The sequence below is a fragment of the Hibiscus syriacus genome, unplaced genomic scaffold (genome assembly GCF_006381635.1).
Source record: "Hibiscus syriacus cultivar Baekdansim isolate YM2019G1 unplaced genomic scaffold, ASM638163v2 tig00111027_pilon, whole genome shotgun sequence".
Lineage (NCBI taxonomy): Eukaryota > Viridiplantae > Streptophyta > Magnoliopsida > Malvales > Malvaceae > Hibiscus > Hibiscus syriacus.
Window position 1 is genome coordinate 3,377,274 of NW_024062960.1, and position 17,646 is coordinate 3,394,919.

The following is a 17,646-nucleotide window of genomic DNA, read 5'->3' on the forward strand; positions in this document are numbered from 1 at the left end:
GTGAAGACTCTCAAACCCGAGATATTATTATAATTATATTTTATATATTTAAAAGTAACTGTAATAATACCGTTCTTTTCTATTTTTTTCTAATTATGTCTTTAGTTTGTCTCATAAAAATGAAACTTATATATATTTGCCTTTACTTTTTACCTTAGAAAATCAATTCGAGTTTTGAATGAAGTGGAGCTTCCCTAAGTCCAAATCGAGTGACAATCAAAGGGTAGAATATTTGAGTCGAATTTGGGTATATCAGAAATTTGACCTAACCCTACACATATATTTAAAAGACCTAGATTTAAATTCACACATATGTACAGATTACACCACTTAAATTCAAATCACAAAAAAAATTCTTTTAACCACAAGATCACCTCAAAAGTTTGTTTTTTCTTAATAGAATCTGTTAGTCTTATTAAAAATTGAAAATATTCAAAATTACAATAAGAATTTACAGCTATCACCTTAAACTAATTACATAATTTGGATGTTTTCCTATAATATTGAAACTAACCAGTTTAGATCATATAAAGAAAAAATTTAAAACTCAAACAAAAATTAAATACAAATAAATATGACCATCTCAAAAATTTTAACACTAATATTTAGCATCTCGTGTCATTAATCTAATTAATAGTTAATGAATCGAATTAGGTTTTGATCTTGAAGTAGTTGTTGATGGAGAGTTAGCGGCCTCAACACCATAAAAATAGCGATACAAATTCGAATTTTCTCTTCCAAGTTCCAACAATAATTGATATCGAGATTAATGTTATTTTAAAAACCTGTTTTGTTAGGATTTGGAGCTATTAGTAGAAAAAAAGAAATTTATTATTCATATTTTGAGGCATAACATCTATCACGTGTTAACAGTAGAGTCTACTGAGATGCCATTTACTAGACTAATAATTAGTGGGTTTTGATAACTAATTCACTAGAAATGATTGTATAAATGAATTAGTATGGAGTCAAGTACATAAATAGTTTCTCATTTATAAGGCATTAGTTTATCCGTTTCTATATTATTAAAAGTTATAAAATAATTATTTAATTATAGATTGATATTTTGTTGAAATTATTAACTATTAAAAGTTATAAAATGATCACCTGATTATTTATATGATTATAACTTGTCCTTTTTCGATAAAAAAGTATGTCATTGAGAGAGATGTTAACTTGTTGACTAAGATATAATAAAATCTGATCCTATAACTGTTTGAGTTTTATTTTATGGACCAACTCTTCATTATATTATGTTATCGAGTTAGTGCTTGAAATATTATATCATCGAACCAGTATTTGAATGCAACGATAATGCCAATAGACATCATTAAAAATAAGATTTTATCATATTTCGATCAGCAGTTAATGTCTAGCTTAAATGACAATTAATTTTTTTACGAAAAAAATATGAGTTTAAAACATATAAATAATCAGATAACTATTTTATAATTTTTAATAGTCGAATGACTTAATAAAATGACGTCGGATCTTATAATAATTAAATAACTTAATAAGATAATATTTTATAATCTGAGAATATTTATGTATTTTACTGTAGAATAAAATAAATAAATGGAATAATGAGATAAACATTATGTTGATGTGTTTTGTTGCGAGGCAGCTGGTAGTGCTGGGCAAAGACCTCGTTTTGGGTAACGAAAGCGACCCGCGACCCACACTAATTCTCCACATCGGAACAAGACAAGCATTCCCCAATCCCCACGCCAATAATTAATTTCCATTCACTTTCTTTTTTGTTGTTATCTTTATATTCATTGTTCTAAAAATCACCTTTGGATCAAATTGAATAAGTGGTTCTCCATTTAATAATAGCTATGTAAAAATTACATGAAACTAATAATGCACGGTTTTTAAAAAATGCATATTTCTGCCAACGAGTCTTTAATAGGGTTGGCAAAGACTGAAGTTTGTTATTGATGTATAATACATAAATCTTTACATGGATAGGGACCAAAATAAAAGAAAATAAAAATACAAAGTATATTTTGATAAAAATATATTTGGATAATGTAAAAACACACACGTTTAGGGTAGAAACTCATATTAACACAAGTATATACATTAATTTCAATCAATTAATGATAAAAGGTGTAAATCTTGTATAGGTAAAATACACAAATGGTTCAGACTATAAAGTGTTGTTTTGTTAATTTTTTTAACTATTAAAATTTATAAAATAATCTTCTAATTATAGGGCTTTGTTTTGTTGAGTCTATGACTATTAAAAGTTACAAAATAATCACATGACTATTCGTATGTTTTAAATTTATCCTTTTAATTAAAAATTTGTGGACAGTCTGAGCTGGACGTTAACCTACTAACTGAGATATGATAAAATATGGTCACATAATCTCAAACGACTACCATATTTCAGTCAGGATGTTAATGTATAGCTCAGATGACCATCATATTTTTAACGAAAACGAACAAGTTTGAAATATGTGCATAGCCAGTTTGTAACTTTTAATAGTTGAGGCACTCAACAAAGCAACATCATATGGTCAAAAGACCATTTTGTAACTTTTGATAGTTGAGAGACTCAACAAAGCATATCCCTATAGTCGAGGGTCCATTTATGTACTTTACCCATCTTATATAACACTTAAAATAGTCAAACTCATAGATGCTTACCATTCCATTTATATTCGTGTTAATTTTCATGGTGTCTTTCTTTTATTCCTTTTAGATTTTTAATACCGTAAAATTTGACTCTAAAATTTATCAATAATTATTCATGATTCTGATAAAATTATCAACAACTTTCTAAACTTTTAAATTTAAAATTAATTCTCCAAATTCAAACTACCACATAATAAACTTAATCAAATTATATCCACCTAAAAACATTTTTACAAAGAAATATCATTTTAACGTAACTTCTTAACTAATCATATGATATTTTATTTTGACCACCGATATTTATTTTAACATATGATCACTTAACTATTATTCATATTAATTTTGATTATCGACTTTTCAATTATTAATCATACCACTTAACTATTTAAACATTACCAATCAAGCATCTATCGTTAACATTTGACTGAGTAGCTGACTTGATAATTAAAAAGATCGATACATTTACACATTTAACCAATTTTACCTTAACTTTAATTTAATTAATTCTCAAATCAGATACTAAATTTGAAAGATCAATGATCAAAATAAAAAGAAAAATAGTTAAGTGGATCTAGGTATAATTTACCCTTTTTGTTTTTTAATTTTCCTAATCAACCTAGTATTGGGATATGTTCAATATAAAGCACTATTTTCTGACCTATAAATACGGGAACAAAGAAGCTTAGTGCTAAGCTTCTCTCTCTCACTCCCATTATCATTCACCAAAAGCAGTTGATTTTTTACCAAGGTTTCTGCTTTTCCATTTCCCTCTACTCTCCGCTTCCTTGGTTTTGGCAGTAGTAGTTTTGGAGAGAAGGCAAAGAGAAATAAAATTTGTTTTCAGATGGACACGTATACTATTCATCTAGCGATGGCGGCTCTGGTCGGAGCTTCATTGGTGGCCGTGTCGTCGTATTATATGCACAGGAAAACCTTAAGTCAGTTGCTGGAGTTCGCCAAGACTGTGGAGAGGGAGAGAGAGGACATTTCGGAGGGAGAGTCGCCGCAGCACTCCAGGAAGCGGCGAGGCCAACACTCTCGCCGGAACGGGAACGGATACAACCGCCGCGGTTCGTCTTCTTTGCCCGATGTTACTGTAATATCCGGTGGGATTGACGGAGAAGAAAAACGCAACGGTCCTATCCATGTTGACGGGATTCCCGCTGGTTTGCCGAGGCTCCATACTCTCCATGGAGGTAAACTAGAGATTTGAAATCAAGAGCTTTTGTGTGTTATTGAAAATTTCTAGTGAAAAATAAAGAAAATAGCATTTTCGGTTGCTATAATGAGATTTTGCACATTGCATAATTATTAAGTCATTAACAGCTTGGAAACGTGTTTTCTTTTGTTTATTTCTATTTTCCCTTACATTTTTTATAAGGCACTGGAACTTATCATCAGATTGATAAGAAAAAAAAGTTACTGATTTTTGTTTACTTCCAACGAAGGAAAAAAGTAAGTAGATTTACAACAGAAAATCAAAAGAAAAGACTCAAATTTCAAACTTACTTTAGTACCCCAATTCAAATTTCATCGAAGATCAAAATTTTGTTGACCTTCTGGAATCTGAAGGTTTTTTTTTCAAGATCATGACATGTGAATATCACATCGAGCACTGCTGAATTGAAAAACTAATGAGCCTTTTTTCTTTTCTTTTCCTCCATTTAAGATCATTGCCTGCTGGTATACTATTACTTTCACTTTAGGACTTGTTAAGAAAAAGATTTGTCTTCAGCTACACACACATATTGCTTACTTTTTTTCTTTTCTTTTTGTTGTCTGAGTCGCTTTTGTTGCAATTAGATGAGTAGTTATTTTGGCTTCAGGGAAATCTGGTGGCCGGGGAACTCCAGTAAAGAGATCTGCTAGTCTTATCCGGCCTACTACTCCAAAGTCCCCCAGTGTAAGTGCCTTTGAGAGCATAGAAGGGTCGGACGATGAAGATAATATCACTGAGAATTCTAAGTTAGACGGAACATATCTGCATACTAATGGAAATGCTGTGAGTAAAGTTTCTTCCCTTTTCCTGCTGAAGTTGTTTATTCTATGCTCTTATTTTGGAAATTTGATTAAACATGTATTTTAAATCTCACATGTGTAGGGCCCGAATTTGTCTGACCATATTAATGGTAATGGAGAGGCAATCAAGAGAGCTGCTTCAAGTATGATTCGGACCCATAGTATATCCATGTATTTTAAATCTCACATGTGTAGGGCCCGAATTTGTCTGACCATATTAATGGTAATGGAGAGGCAATCAAGAGAGCTGCTTCAAGTATGATTCGGACCCATAGTATATCCGGTGACCTACACGGTGTTCAACCTGATCCTATTGCAGCTGATATCCTAAGGAAAGTGCCAGAGCACGGAACTTTTGCACGACTTAAAATTTCCCCATCTGGTATAGTCTCTCTAAATTATGCAACTATAGGTTTTTATGTAATATGTCTGCATCATAATGTTTATTTTTTCTTCATACCCTGCTCTCACCGTTACTCGTGTCCTAATGTTTATATCATGTGTGCATTTAAGAGTTTATTTAACTAAAAATTCTATAATTCAAAGTAAACCTAAAATCCTTTCCTGTATTATTTAGCAGAACTTGCTTAGCTTTGTTTTTGAAAGTATAAGTTTTTCAAAGGAAATTTAGTGTTCGACAATAGCCTAAGGTGATGTATGTGTTTATTCCCCTGTTTGAAAGATTGCAAAATTGCAAGATCCCACCTTTCAGGTTTATGATGTCAGGTTTTATGAGTACAATTTGCCAATCTGGTTTTGTTATTTTTTTTGTATTCTACAACCAGAGGTACCATCACCAGACGAAGTTGAGGTCTATGTAGTTCTGCAAGAATGCCTAGAAATGCGGAAAAGATATGTATTCAAGGAGGCAGTTGCTCCTTGGGAGAAAGAAGTTATATCAGACCCAAGCACACCAAAACCTAATCCAGATCCCTTTTATTATGCTCCTGAAGGAAAATCTGATGTAACTTTATACTCTTAATCTTAGATTTTGTACCACAAGTCACTTGCATTTGTCCTCATTCTTCTTTAGGGTTGTAAATATGCCTACCTTTTTTTTTGCAGCATTATTTTGAGATGCAAGATGGAGTAATACATGTCTATGACAATAAGGATTGTAAGTGTTGAGAGACCTTATACTGAACCTCTCGTAATTTCGATGATCTGAACTGCTTATCATTTATTTTCTTTTCTACTTCAGCAAGAAGGGAATTCTTTCCTGTAGCTGATGCAACAACCTTTTTCACTGACTTGCATCACGTACTTCGTGTCATAGCGGCAGGCAATATCAGGACTTTATGTCATCACCGTCTAAATCTTCTAGAACAAGTGAATGCCTTGCCCTGCTTTTGAAGTGCTTGCTAATTTTGTAATTTCTTATATTTGATCGTTAAAATACTTTTTGCCATTTTGTTGGTCATTCAGAAATTCAATCTTCATTTGATGCTTAATGCGGATAAAGAATTCCTGGCTCAGAAAAGTGCACCGCATAGGGACTTCTATAATGTAAGGAAAGTTGATACTCATGTCCATCACTCAGCGTGCATGAACCAGAAACATCTTTTGAGGTTTATAAAGTCGAAGTTGAGGAAGGAGCCAGATGAGGTGCGTTCCATTCTTGGTTATTTACTTTGGTGTGCTTTTATAGAGGGCCTTAAAATTGCTGTTCACCTTTTGCAACTGAATGCTTCCAAGTTAATGCATTACACTCGTGATGTAGACAATCTCCATTGCTAGGGAGTGGTTTATCCTCTACCAGCAATTTGTGATCCTTAGTAGAAGTGGTGCATGTGCCCCCCACCCCCCCCAAAAAAAAATTGTTCACTAGGTTCTGTTTTCAGGTTGTAATATTTCGAGATGGGACATATTTGACCTTGAAAGAAGTTTTTGAGAGCTTGGATTTAACTGGGTAATAAAATATTTTTACCTTCTGTTTATTTCTTTAAAAAAGGGAGTGAGAGATGATGCAACTAATTATAGTTCATTTTTTGCGTCTGTATGAGAAGGTATGATTTAAATGTGGATCTTCTTGATGTTCATGCTGACAAGAGTACCTTTCATCGGTTTGATAAATTTAACCTCAAGTATAATCCTTGCGGTCAAAGTAGGCTCAGGGAGATTTTCCTCAAGCAGGACAATCTTATCCAAGGTATATCCTTTATACTTCCTTGATTTTGGGGACAAAGAAATATTGTGTCAACTGCTGAGATAACATTAAAATAAACAATCAATTTATATAAATTTGTAATGGCTAGTGTTTCTTTGATGTTTGAAATATATAATAAGATTCAGTTATGGTGCTGGATCTAATATGTTACTGTGCTTCCAATCTTTTATTTGAATGTCATCTTCACATTCACACATTGTTATGCATTATAAGGTGCTCTTCCGATTCATTTTTTATTCCTTGTCTTTGCAATTTTTATTGATTAATTTCTTGGAAAGAATCTTTTCTTCTCAGTGCTTAAGTTGAAATACAGTCCGATTATTGTACCTCATGCAGGTCGATTCCTTGGCGAGGTGACAAAGCAAGTGTTCTCTGATCTCGCTGCAAGCAAATATCAGGTATTTCCCTTATTCCACACAAATTGATTGTATTGCTAAGATTAATGCTGCTCTGATTCCTGAGACTATGAGATAGAACTAGCACTCGAGTAAAACCGTCGTAAAACTGTCATACGGTGGATGAATCTTCTATAAATTTGCTGAATTCTATGAGGAGCTATATGTAATCGATGAACCAAATTATGGATTTCTAATGTTTGCTTTTATTGATATGCATCAGGATGCTTTCTCTCTTGTAACACGCCAAACTATGATACTGTATTTTACATTGTTTTGATATTCAATTTGATTGCCACAGATGGCTGAATACAGAATATCTATATATGGAAGGAAGCAAAGCGAGTGGGACCAAATGGCTAGTTGGATTGTTAACAATGAATTGTACAGTGGGAATGTTGTTTGGTTAATTCAGGTTCTAATGATCTACTTGAATTCTCTTGACCTAGCTACTAGCTTCTTTTGTGCCATATATCATGTGAATCAAATAAAATATGTCAGTGACATCAGAGGAAATTATTGAGTTTTGGTTGGACAATGTGACATTTTATCTTTCTTTTTTTTGCTTCAGATCCCTCGATTGTATAATGTTTACAAAGAGATGGGAATCGTTACCTCGTTTCAGAACATTCTCGACAACATCTTTATACCTCTATTTGAGGTTACTGTGGATCCAGATTCACATCCTCAGTTGCATGTTTTCTTGAAACAGGTCTTGTATCTTTTATTCTTAACTCTTCATCCCCCGGATTTGCAATGGTTTGGTGTAGATTGCATTGTGCCTCGGCTTGCATCGTTCGTGACGTCAACTGCTTCTTGTTGGCGATTCAGGTTGTAGGGCTGGATTTGGTAGACGATGAGAGTAAGCCTGAAAGACGCCCCACCAAACACATGCCAACACCAGATCAATGGACTAATGTATTTAACCCTGCATTCTCATACTATGCGTATTATTGCTATGCGAACCTTTACACCTTAAACAAGGTATGCATTATACAAATGGATATGTTTTCATCTTTACTAGATTTGAAGACCTTTGTTGTCTTTATATTTCCAAATTATCAGTGTCAACTACATTGTTATGTGGCATGATTTTTCCAGCTTCGTGAATCCAAGGGCATGACGACCATCAAATTCCGTCCACATTCCGGGGAGGTACTCAAGAAAGTTTTACATGCTACCTTCACACCTTATTTTTCGTGGTGTCATATTTATTGTATTTTCAGGCCGGTGACATCGACCACCTTGCGGCAACCTTTCTAACTGCTCATAATATTGCACATGGAATCAATTTAAGGAAATCACCTGTACTACAGTATCTTTATTATTTAGCACAGGTAAGAGCAGAAGGAAACTTGAAAATATATAAATATTTCAGTCAACCAATAAGCATGGAGTTTCTAATTATTGTCATGGATTGGCATATTGGTACCAGATTGGGTTGGCTATGTCTCCTCTGAGCAACAATTCCTTGTTTCTGGACTATCATCGGAATCCTTTTCCGGTGTTTTTCCTACGTGGTCTGAATGTTTCCTTATCTACGGATGATCCACTTCAGATACACTTAACAAAGGAACCTTTGGTTGAAGAGTACAGCATAGCTGCTTCTGTAATCTCTCTCCCTCTAATAAGCAAGAATATCTACTCTTTTTTTTTTGTCTAATATTCAAATGAGTTAAAGCCTACAAATCGCAGGTGTGGAAGCTGAGTTCATGTGATCTCTGTGAGATTGCCCGTAATTCGGTCTACCAGTCAGGTTTTTCACATGCTTTGAAGGTAGATACTCTGCAATTTGTTTGCTGAACTCTCTTCAAAATGAGAGTTATTGAAATGAGCTGCATTTTCTTTTTCAGTCGCACTGGATCGGAACAGAGTACTATAAGAGAGGGCCTGCCGGAAACAATATACACAGGACAAATGTACCTCATATCCGGCTAGAATTCCGTGACAGGGTAGGGGCTCGACTGCAAAATATAGTGCATGAATGTATTTTCTTGCCTAAAGCGACTTTAATAACCTGAATACAACATTAATTCCCTTACCCTATTTTCTGCAGATCTGGAGAGAGGAGATGCAGCTGGTGTACCTAGGCAAGGCCATTATCCCCGAAGAAATGGACAAGTAAAGTGCAACATACTGCACAAAGTCCATTCTTAAAACATTTCAAGCCACATATGTTTGGGAGGCATCCATCTGATTCTCTTTCGATTTATCTGAGGGTGGTGAAACCGACCTCAAGTGTTTGTGCCTCTCGAGTTCGACCCAGGAACATAACCTTTATAGTCAGACAAAGCAAAGCAATTCTTTTTTATGCCACGGAATGAAATTTGTGTGAGGGAAACATACGCAGAGTAGGCAATTCCCATTTCCAAATACAGGAGGAAGCAATTGACAAAACAATTGCGTGTCTCAGATAGTAACTATAAATGATTTTCTTCAAGTGCCTGCTAAATATAATGCTATAGTAAACTATATATGTATGCTATTATTAGTTATACCAGTTTGGCAAGCAAGAGTGGTAGTCTGCCCTCTCTTGCATTATAAATTTTGATTATAATTTCAATGTTACTGGATTAAAATAATTTTTGCAATCGATGTGGTCATTTTATTTACATTTCACAATTTATGTCCAAATTATTGTATTAACAAAAATATGTTTATTCAGTGGCAAAGTTACTTTTGTAGTATAAAATTACCTTAAGCTAAAATAATCTGAATTAGACATTCAAATAAGTTTCGGGGGTTTGTGATTGAGGGTTATGAGTTTTAGTGTTTATGATTTAAGGGTGTGAATTTTAGGGTTTATGATTTAAGAACATCTAGCCCCGCAAATCTTTATACATGCGGAACATACGACTTGTGCGAATCTCCAGGCACACAAATGCAAGATCCATTTGAACTCTCAAAACTCTGCGAACTGTCAACGACTATCACTTGTCAATCACCTACTACCCAATGAGCATTTCCCGATACGATCTCGTGTCAATCACCTACTACCCAATGAGCATTTCCTGATACGATCTCTGACGATCACGTGTTGATACATGTGATCTCTTTTGATAATAAACTAGTCTAAACCATTAATCCCTAGGACATTCCACCAACACCAATGCCACAACTCTATCGACACATGTTCAGGGCACTATAAAAAAACCATGCAACGAAGAGTGAAGGCACATGCAGACTTCCACCCAGAAAGACCAGTCCCGCATAATCAGAAAAACCCTTTGACCACCATCTACGGTGGTTGCTTATTTCGGTCTTTCCACACCATCAGAAAAACCCTTTGACCACCATCTACAGTTGTTGCCTATTTCACAAGTCAACATGTTTATAATTTAAGATTTGAAATTTAGAGGTTAAGATTTAAGGGTTTAGGGTCATTTAAATACCTCAGATATGACATTTAAATAAGCATATGATCATGGTCTCTAAGTTATATAGTCTAAATTTCAGACAAACTGTGTATCAAATAATTTCACCTATTAAATTCAGGGGAAAACAAGTATTATTATATGCAAAACTGTAACATATAAAGAAAACTTATTTTATAGATAACAATGAATATCCTTCAGAAATGTGGAAACTTAAAGATGCTCAGCTGATTCAAGCTTTCTCCAAAACTGGAACTCAGATGCACATTAATATCATTTTTCTGACAAAATCAAATCTCATCCATTCATGCAATTTAGCATTTTATTTTCAAGTACAATTGCAATCTATTGCTCAAGCTTCCCAGCACCAGTACTAATTAGACTTCTAACACAAAATTCTTTCAACATGAATATAACTCGTGTTCTTTTCATGAGAAACTACGAAAAGAATGTTAGTCTCCATGCCAGAGTATAATCCAAATCCAACAAACAAGAATTTCACCTCAAAAAGTACATCTCTACTTTTTGTGCTGCTTTATCTCGTTGATTACACCATCGGTCAGTGAATCGATATCATTATTCTTCCCGAAAAACTTTACAAATTCCATCTTAGGATCCATCAAGTACCTGCATAAGAAAGAATGGAAAAAAAGTTGATGGGATTTTATATAGAGTTCAGCATTTAGACCAAAAATCAAATTATATTACAAGCATGCATGTCAGAAGCAAGAATCAAGCTAACAAATACAAATCATAGGTGCATAAATAAAACGCCAATGGCACTCAATAAAATGCTTCTTCATTCAATAATTTCACCAATAAACTAATGCTGTGAGCTTATAGGTTTACGAACTTCAAAGCAATGACACAAAAACCCATATTTAGAAACATCTCTCCCTTCAAGAGCCAAAGCATTTTCCTATGCCAAGACAATAAGTCTTCAGTCGGAAAATTTGATAACCTTCTCTCATCACATTGCCTATTCAAACAATTTTTTCCTGCAAAATGTCATCTTCATTTTTTATTTTATTTTGGGGACTGCTATTTTGTGTTCATCAATGTTGACATAAAACAATGCCTATTAGTCTACAGATTTCAACTGGCGGTGAGTATCATTCTGATACAAACATCAGATGCAGGTCAAATCAAACAAAGCTAATACTTACATGACTATGGAATGATCGACAAGGTAGTCTGAATCTTCCTCTGTTGTCTTCATATAATAAACTCGATATGCACGAGCAACTTGCTTTATCTCATCAGAGCTACCTGTTAAACCCACTAATTTTGGATGAAATTCTGCAAACGTGTAAAAATAATTAGAGCTAAAATTTTCAATGAACCAAATTATAAGTAGCATATGAAACTGGTCCAAACATTATACTTTCAAAAAATACTTTGAAGTACCTTTCACGTATTCATGTACTTGCTCAACGGTATCTCTTTCAGGATCCACAGAGATAAATACAGGCACAACTTCTATCCCTTCCTTTTCCTCTTTGAAGTGAAAACAAAAGAAGAAACCAAATAGAAATTAAAGGTACTATATAAGCTACAGATCAGTAGAGTTATTTCTAGTCTGATAAATTCAAAATCACAATATTTTCTTTGATTATAAGAAAGTTTTTAAGTAGCAAAACAAAAAAATAATTCATAATTTTATTTTCTAGCCAAATGAAACCATCAGCAACTTACTTATTTTATCAATAGCAGCAGCTAGCTTCTGCAACTCATCTGGGCAGATATCTGGACAGTGAGTGAAGCCAAAATATACCAAACTCCACTTCCCCATAAAGTCCTTCTCAGTAACGTGTTTGCCTTCATCACTTATAAGACTGAACGGCCCCCCGATGGCTGCTTTTCCAGCAGATGGCCCTTCTTTAACAGCCTTTGAAGCATTACTTATTTCTGCAGCAGCAAAACTTCGAGTCTTCAACCAATATATGCGGGAAAGAAAAGGCAATATGATACTAGTGATCACTAATTCAAAACCAGAAACATTTCATTCATCACCAAGCTGAATCATCACAACTCTTTCCAGACACAATTTCATTTATTTTCAAATTTCAGCACACAACTTTTAATTTTTAAATAAAGCCTTAAGAACACATTCTGATGCCCAAAATTGAGTGTTACAATTTTTAAAAGGCTAGGCTGCATATCGCAGAACCATGAAACTATTGACATTTATGAAATCATGATGCCCATGCAAGTTACAACTTCTGAAGGCTCCGCTGCATATTGTAGAACCATGAAACTATGACATTTACGAAACAAATATACCCAAATTCGGAAGATGCAACTTTTAAATACTAGGCTGTTTATGTGATGGCCTCTTTCTCAGAAGTGCAAAACCTTTTAACATTAACACACAACTCACCATAGAAGTGTACCTTCAATATGTCGTTTCTTTAGACTGTCGTAGTAAAGGATAATACCGATTCCAGTGGCAAGCAGCAGCAGTAAACTCAACCAAGAAACAGGCTGCAAATTCCAATCCAATTAAACAAAATCCCAAACTTTTAATGTCGAAAACGGAAAAAAAATCAAAAGAGACCCATTAAGAGCCCAAAAAAAGTACCCCGCCGCGAACAGGTTTCCCTGCAGCACCACTGCTCTGTTGCGAATCTCCGGTGTTTTGGGTTCCTTCAGGATTGGTTTTTGATGATGAAGATGATTTCTCTTGATTTTCATTAGGAGCTGTGGTGGAATTAGATAAATATCTTCCATAAATTCCCAATGATTTGAATTCAGCTCCAACAGGAATAACCTGCGAACCACCAAAAAGGAAACGCATCATAGATTAAAAGGATGTAGTGGTTATTTTTGTAAGAAATGAGAAGGAAAACGAACCGGTCGCAAGGAAAGGAGAGATGGACCGTGAAAAGAATTGGCGATTGTGGTTGAAGATGGAATAGGGGATCTGAATTGGCTTAGACTGCGGGCATGAAGACAACGATGAACGTTTCGTAAACGACTTGCGTTTCTCCAGAGAGCGGTAGCCATGGCTGAATGAAAAGGATTCTATTTCCTTTGCTCTTTCACTCTTCAAACTTTTCGATAAACCCTACAGTTGAATCGAACAGGGGTTTTGCAATGGTTAAGAGTCGGGTATGGAGTGCCCACTCGACATATGAATTGATTCCTAAATTTTCATATGTTTTAATATTATCCTTAAATTATCAATTTCCAATTTAATTTTATCATTAAATTGTTTTGGGGTGAAACACACAAATTGTCGCTGATTATATGATCCTATTTTGTTGAGTGTCTTATATATTAAAAGTTATTTCTTTAAAAAGTTAACGATAATTTGAGTTGAATATTAACATGCTGACTGAGATATAATAAAATCTGATTTCATAATCTCAAACGATTATCTTATCTCAGTTAACATATTTACGTCCAACTTAGATGACCGTTAAGTTTTTTAATGGAAAGTGATGAGTTTAGAACATAATGAATAGTCGGTGATCATTTTGTAACTTTTAATAGTCGAGGGACTCAATAAAACAACTCCTTATAGTTGAGAATCATTTTGTAACTTTTAATAGTCAGGGATTTAACAAAGCAGTATCTTATAGTCGGGGACCATTTGTGTATTTTACCCATTATTTTTTACCAAATTACTTTATGAGTTTAATTTTATCATTAATTATTAATATAATCACGCTTTATATAAATATAATTTTTTAAATAGTCTATGGTGATTATAATGTTTTATATAAATAGTTTTTTAAATAATATAAGTTGATTATAAGATAGTATTTATTTATATTTTTCTTGACCAATCGATAATGCATACACATCCTGCATCTATGCTACTTGATGGGTTCATATAAATATAAACTTTATAGACTTATTAACTGTCATATAATCACTTATGTGGGTTATATAATTAAATATATAACATAAATGATAATTGATATTATATTACGTTTTTAAAATTATTATTTAAAATAAAATTATTTGATTTTATATTTTTTTTGTTCTCTTAATTTGTTTTATAACTTTTTCTTTATTTTAAAGTCAAATTATTATTTTATTTAAATTTAGTGTTAATTATTATTATTTATATCATATTATATTATTATATAATATACATTAATATTTACGTAAACAACATGACAGATAACATTTTTTTATTATAAAGCAAAATTAATATATAACAATTTAAAATGAAAATTATAATTTTAAGGATGATATTATAATATTAGAAAGTTTTAAAAATGTTAAAAACTGTTACAAATACTTATATATTTTAAAAATTACATTGACAATTTCGTATTATTTCGTTATCTTATTTATGGGTAGTTTTGTCCAATAACAAGTGTAGTATGTAATATGTAATCTCAAAATTTAAAGATCTCATACATAAAAGGCATTTAAGCCCGTCCATATATAACCTTTGTACCTTAATGATTTTTCGTTTAAATGAAAAACAAACCTCGTAAATTCTTCATAATTTCAAATTTGACAAATTAATATTTATTATAAAATATTTTAAAGATTTCACTTTAAATAAATAGTACAAGACTTGCACATCATTTGAGACATAACCTGTTTATGAGCATCAAATTTTGGTTTTTTTTTTGGTTATTCATTCTCTATCCTATTGTCCACTGTTAGTTTATAGAGAACCTTCAATCAAATAAATTTTAAATAAACATGTTAAAATTGACCGTAAAAAAATTAATAAATGATAATTTTAATTTAATAGGCGAAAAGAGTATTATTTTATACAGCAATACCTTGTCTATATATCTCATCAGATGTAGATAACTGAGAAGATGAGCATTGACGCTCACACCTCTTGCCTGCTTCATCGGACAAAAGAATTTAGACATTATGAAATACCATTGATATAGAATCACAACCTTTGGTATTATAAGGGGGCAAAAATCATTAACAAACATCTCCAGTCCTCTGCAAGAGACCTTTACACTCTTTTCTTAAACCACAAGTCTCGCATCTTTAACCCTTTTATTTCACCTACTATGCCCTGGAAAGAACGTCTGTCAAAGTTTATGCCAACAAAGTAATAATCGAAATCAAATGTCATGATCTAAAGTCTCAACTCGATATAGATAATGCTAGTACCAGCATGTCAATATAACTGAATATATATTATATGCATTCTTGCATATTCAAAACGACGAATTTTCCTACATGCAGAATTTTGAGGCAGAGATTATCAAAACTGCGAGAGGGCAGATGCCCAAACAATGTGCGATGCCGTACAAACCACGTCATCAGTTTTTAGACTGCAAGGAAAACAGTATGCCATTTAGAAACAATGAAATATCCACAAAAGCTAACATACATAATATCAACTTAAACAAATGCAACTGACCTCCATGTTTTTCGAGATTTCCTTCATTTGTTCAGCAAGTTCTTCCCTCTTCTTTGCAGCTGCAAGAACAAAAGAAGACGATTAACATCAGAAGTTCTTTTGTTGCGTTTTTTGTTGGATAATAGAGGGATAAATTCATAAACAGTGTAGAAAAAGACCATAGTAAGTTAGTAACAGATGGAACCAAGCACATACCCATACTGGAGATATCCTCTATCTTCTTTGACGTCCTCACAGCAAATCTTTGGAATGCCGGACTGAAATAAATAAATAAAATAAAATGAGACACTAAAGTAACCCCTCCATAGAAATCATATAGCAACTATTAATGCAAATGAACAAACAACCCGCCATGAAACTAGAAGGAAAAAGAACTCGACTTAGATTGTGTAAATCGACAAAACTTTCTACAGGCTATTAAAGAATAAAGATCAAAGAGCGATGCTTTATTCTGTTGATAGGAGAATTTCTTAGGTTTTTTTACACTGCACACAGAGACAGACACGTTGTAGGTGAGCATGAGCACACGCTCCCCCAATTTGATGGTTTAATTGCATTTTAAGCCACCGATAGTTTTGAAACCATTGAAATTAAACCTTGGCCCCTCCCAAAGTTTTCTAGTTTAATACCAAATTCAGTTTCTGAATCCTTTTGCTTATGACAAACAAACTTAAACAAAATATGGACTCAAGCATTCGAACAAGCATACTAAACAAAAAGCCAGAAATATTCATTTAAAACAAAAATGGAAGGGGGCTGGTTTTGAGGTAAAAATATTCTCAAACCTCCTCAATCTATGTGCATGACATGTTGCACTACAGATGAAGATACAAATATTAGGATTTGAGAATAGAGTCGCTCTTGTTTCTTGGGAGCGAACTGATGGGAAACAAAGCAGTCCCAGTAGCTCGAGAAAGAAGCCTCCACAAGTTGTTAGCCAAAGATTATCCATTAAAACAACAAGCTACTCTCAAATCTTCAATACTCGTTTAGAATTATACGAAAATTTTCTTATTCCTGAAAAATTCAATCGAAAATAATGAAAAATGCGAACAAAAAGAAATCCGGAGAAAAAAAATATACATGTTTGCAAGTCTATCAACGACAAGTTCATTGACGACATAAGATATAACTCTGTGCATGAAATTACCTCCCGCCATGATTAGTTTTCAGAATCTGATAACAAAAATATTCAAAACAAATATCAGATCAAAACAATTAAAAAGGGAATTCAAATAAACCCTAAAATTTTCGTTAATCATATAAAGGTTAAAATATAAAGAAATCCCGGTAAAGCAAATGGTAATAAAAAAAGAGGAAATATAGAATTTTACCTGCCGAAGGAAAACGATGAAGAAGATGCAGCAGGCTCCTTAGTTTCTCGAAGTTACCTGATTTTTCTCTTCAGGTGGCTATGGGGTTTTATCTTAGGTTGCAAGCCGCTGGCTCAGAAACGCAGGCCCGCACGAGTGTCCCGTTTCCTTGTTGATGTCCCGAACCTTAGATGGACCGCGATGGCTGTAGTTTAACGGCCCAGAAAACTTGGTTGCCTAATCTAAAAGACCAAAAATTCTTTCGGCTTTTCTAATTTTATTTGGGTAAAGTATACAAATGATCTCCCGACTATAAGTTATTGTTTTGTTAGTCCTCTAACTATTAAAAGTTATGAAATGGTCCTTAACTATATGATATTAC

At 33.4% G+C, this 17,646-nt stretch overlaps 3 protein-coding genes across 3 annotated transcripts; 1 reads left to right on the forward strand and 2 right to left on the reverse strand.

Moving 5' to 3' along the window:
- Positions 1–3,330: 3,330 nt before the first annotated feature.
- Positions 3,331–9,781, forward strand: LOC120151096 (AMP deaminase-like). The gene is made up of 19 exons (XM_039163636.1): positions 3,331–3,839; positions 4,470–4,645; positions 4,858–5,044; positions 5,448–5,626; positions 5,728–5,779; positions 5,864–5,991; positions 6,088–6,267; positions 6,504–6,571; positions 6,669–6,811; positions 7,166–7,227; positions 7,526–7,639; positions 7,796–7,936; positions 8,056–8,208; positions 8,326–8,379; positions 8,451–8,561; positions 8,660–8,833; positions 8,920–9,000; positions 9,078–9,176; positions 9,281–9,781. The coding sequence occupies exons 1-19, from the start codon at positions 3,488–3,490 to the stop codon at positions 9,347–9,349; spliced, it is 2,523 nt and encodes an 840-aa protein (XP_039019567.1). The 5' UTR covers positions 3,331–3,487; the 3' UTR covers positions 9,350–9,781.
- Positions 9,782–10,883: 1,102 nt separating this feature from the next.
- LOC120151097 (protein SCO1 homolog 1, mitochondrial-like) lies at positions 10,884–13,654 on the reverse strand. Its single transcript, XM_039163637.1, has 7 exons — positions 13,452–13,654; positions 13,180–13,368; positions 12,992–13,082; positions 12,294–12,506; positions 12,006–12,095; positions 11,765–11,897; positions 10,884–11,225 (listed from the first exon to the last, which is right to left on the reverse strand). Exons 1-7 carry the CDS (start codon positions 13,602–13,604, stop codon positions 11,117–11,119), a joined length of 978 nt encoding a protein of 325 aa, XP_039019568.1. The 5' UTR covers positions 13,605–13,654; the 3' UTR covers positions 10,884–11,116.
- A 1,827-nt stretch (positions 13,655–15,481) lies between these two features.
- On the reverse strand, positions 15,482–17,421 carry LOC120151098. Its single transcript, XM_039163638.1, has 5 exons — positions 17,286–17,421; positions 17,035–17,127; positions 16,147–16,208; positions 15,952–16,010; positions 15,482–15,862 (listed from the first exon to the last, which is right to left on the reverse strand). Exons 2-5 carry the CDS (start codon positions 17,109–17,111, stop codon positions 15,851–15,853), a joined length of 210 nt encoding a protein of 69 aa, XP_039019569.1. The 5' UTR covers positions 17,112–17,127; positions 17,286–17,421; the 3' UTR covers positions 15,482–15,850.
- Positions 17,422–17,646: the final 225 nt, after the last annotated feature.

What these genes read in the sequence shown, in the direction of transcription:
- LOC120151096 (XM_039163636.1), top strand. Translation starts at nt 3,488, where the DNA reads ATGGACACGTATACTATTCATCTAGCGATGGCGGCTCTGGTCGGAGCT. An exon ending in ACCTTTACACCTTAAACAAG is followed by an intron (nt 8,209 to 8,325) that starts GTATGCATTATA and finishes TGATTTTTCCAG; the next exon opens with CTTCGTGAATCCAAGGGCAT. An exon ending in ATCTTTATTATTTAGCACAG is followed by an intron (nt 8,562 to 8,659) that starts GTAAGAGCAGAA and finishes TATTGGTACCAG; the next exon opens with ATTGGGTTGGCTATGTCTCC.
- LOC120151097 (XM_039163637.1), bottom strand. Translation starts at nt 13,604, where the DNA reads ATGGCTACCGCTCTCTGGAGAAACGCAAGTCGTTTACGAAACGTTCAT. An exon ending in CTCTCCTTTCCTTGCGACCG is followed by an intron (nt 13,369 to 13,451) that starts GTTCGTTTTCCT and finishes GGTGGTTCGCAG; the next exon opens with GTTATTCCTGTTGGAGCTGA. An exon ending in GTCGATCATTCCATAGTCAT is followed by an intron (nt 11,226 to 11,764) that starts GTAAGTATTAGC and finishes TTTCTTATGCAG; the next exon opens with GTACTTGATGGATCCTAAGA.
- LOC120151098 (XM_039163638.1), bottom strand. Translation starts at nt 17,111, where the DNA reads ATGGCGGGAGGTAATTTCATGCACAGAGTTATATCTTATGTCGTCAAT. An exon ending in GTTGATAGACTTGCAAACAT is followed by an intron (nt 16,209 to 17,034) that starts GTATATTTTTTT and finishes TATTTATTTCAG; the next exon opens with TCCGGCATTCCAAAGATTTG. An exon ending in AGAGGATATCTCCAGTATGG is followed by an intron (nt 16,011 to 16,146) that starts GTATGTGCTTGG and finishes TTGTTCTTGCAG; the next exon opens with CTGCAAAGAAGAGGGAAGAA.